The sequence below is a fragment of the Penaeus monodon genome, chromosome 29 (genome assembly GCF_015228065.2).
Source record: "Penaeus monodon isolate SGIC_2016 chromosome 29, NSTDA_Pmon_1, whole genome shotgun sequence".
NCBI classification, from domain to species: Eukaryota; Metazoa; Arthropoda; class Malacostraca; order Decapoda; family Penaeidae; genus Penaeus; species Penaeus monodon.
The window spans coordinates 7,092,116-7,092,901 of NC_051414.1; the positions used below are offsets into that span (position 1 = coordinate 7,092,116).

At 39.4% G+C, this 786-nt stretch overlaps 1 protein-coding gene across 1 annotated transcript in view; it reads left to right on the forward strand.

Annotated features, from left to right (window-relative positions):
• Positions 1-631: 631 nt before the first annotated feature.
• The window catches only part of LOC119591924 (ubiquitin carboxyl-terminal hydrolase 32-like), a gene marked incomplete in the record, with an annotated part of 40,183 nt that continues 40,028 nt past the window's right edge, over positions 632-786 (forward strand). Inside the window, 1 exon segment of the mRNA XM_037940678.1 lies at positions 632-786. Coding sequence (XP_037796606.1) covers positions 748-786 — 39 coding nt within the window.

Below are 786 nucleotides of genomic sequence, written 5' to 3' on the forward strand. Positions count from 1 at the left end.
CAGGAAATGTATTTGTACGATTAACGCTTTCATTCATGTCGATAGCAGACGATACCCATTTGGTCGCTGACATGACACCTCATTTCTATCAACAACGATAGGAATCAATGATACAACGTATATAGTATGTTATAATTTTCCCATGTTAATTTTAATTGGCCTTCTTGATAACCTGGGAGGCCTATATGCACGTAGAAGTTATGATAAAGAAAAACATTTTATCTCGGCCGATATTAAGTTTCTACACTTGTCATTCTTGGGGCCGTAACGGTTTTCAGGAATTAAGTGTGGCACCATTAGACTGTTAGGTTTGTATATTGGATTTTAATACTTTTACACTATCAATGAGATTAGAATGCAAACAATATTATATAGTATAAATATTAACTCGGTAAGATTGCTATGGCAATAAAATTAATATGCCATCGATGGCAACCGAACTCTTCTCCAGACCATATAACAGCAAATAAACAAATTAAATATAATTTATTCTAATATTCAGTAACCAAATCGATAAAGATAAATTAACTTTTCTATTTTTTTTGCAAAAGATATACTGCAAAACCGAAAGCAGAACACGGGCGTCCTGCAAAAGAGGGCGGGGGGGGGGGGTCGCGGAGAGTGTCGTGGTAAACAGCGAAAGTTCTCACGAAGGAAGGAACTGCGCAGGGAAGGGACCATGTCTTAGCTCTTTCCCCGAGACTTTTTGGGTGTTCTCCTCGCAACAACCGCGTCTGAGATGTCGACATGGGTGGGAAGGACAGCAAGCCCCTGTCCCTCTCGTAC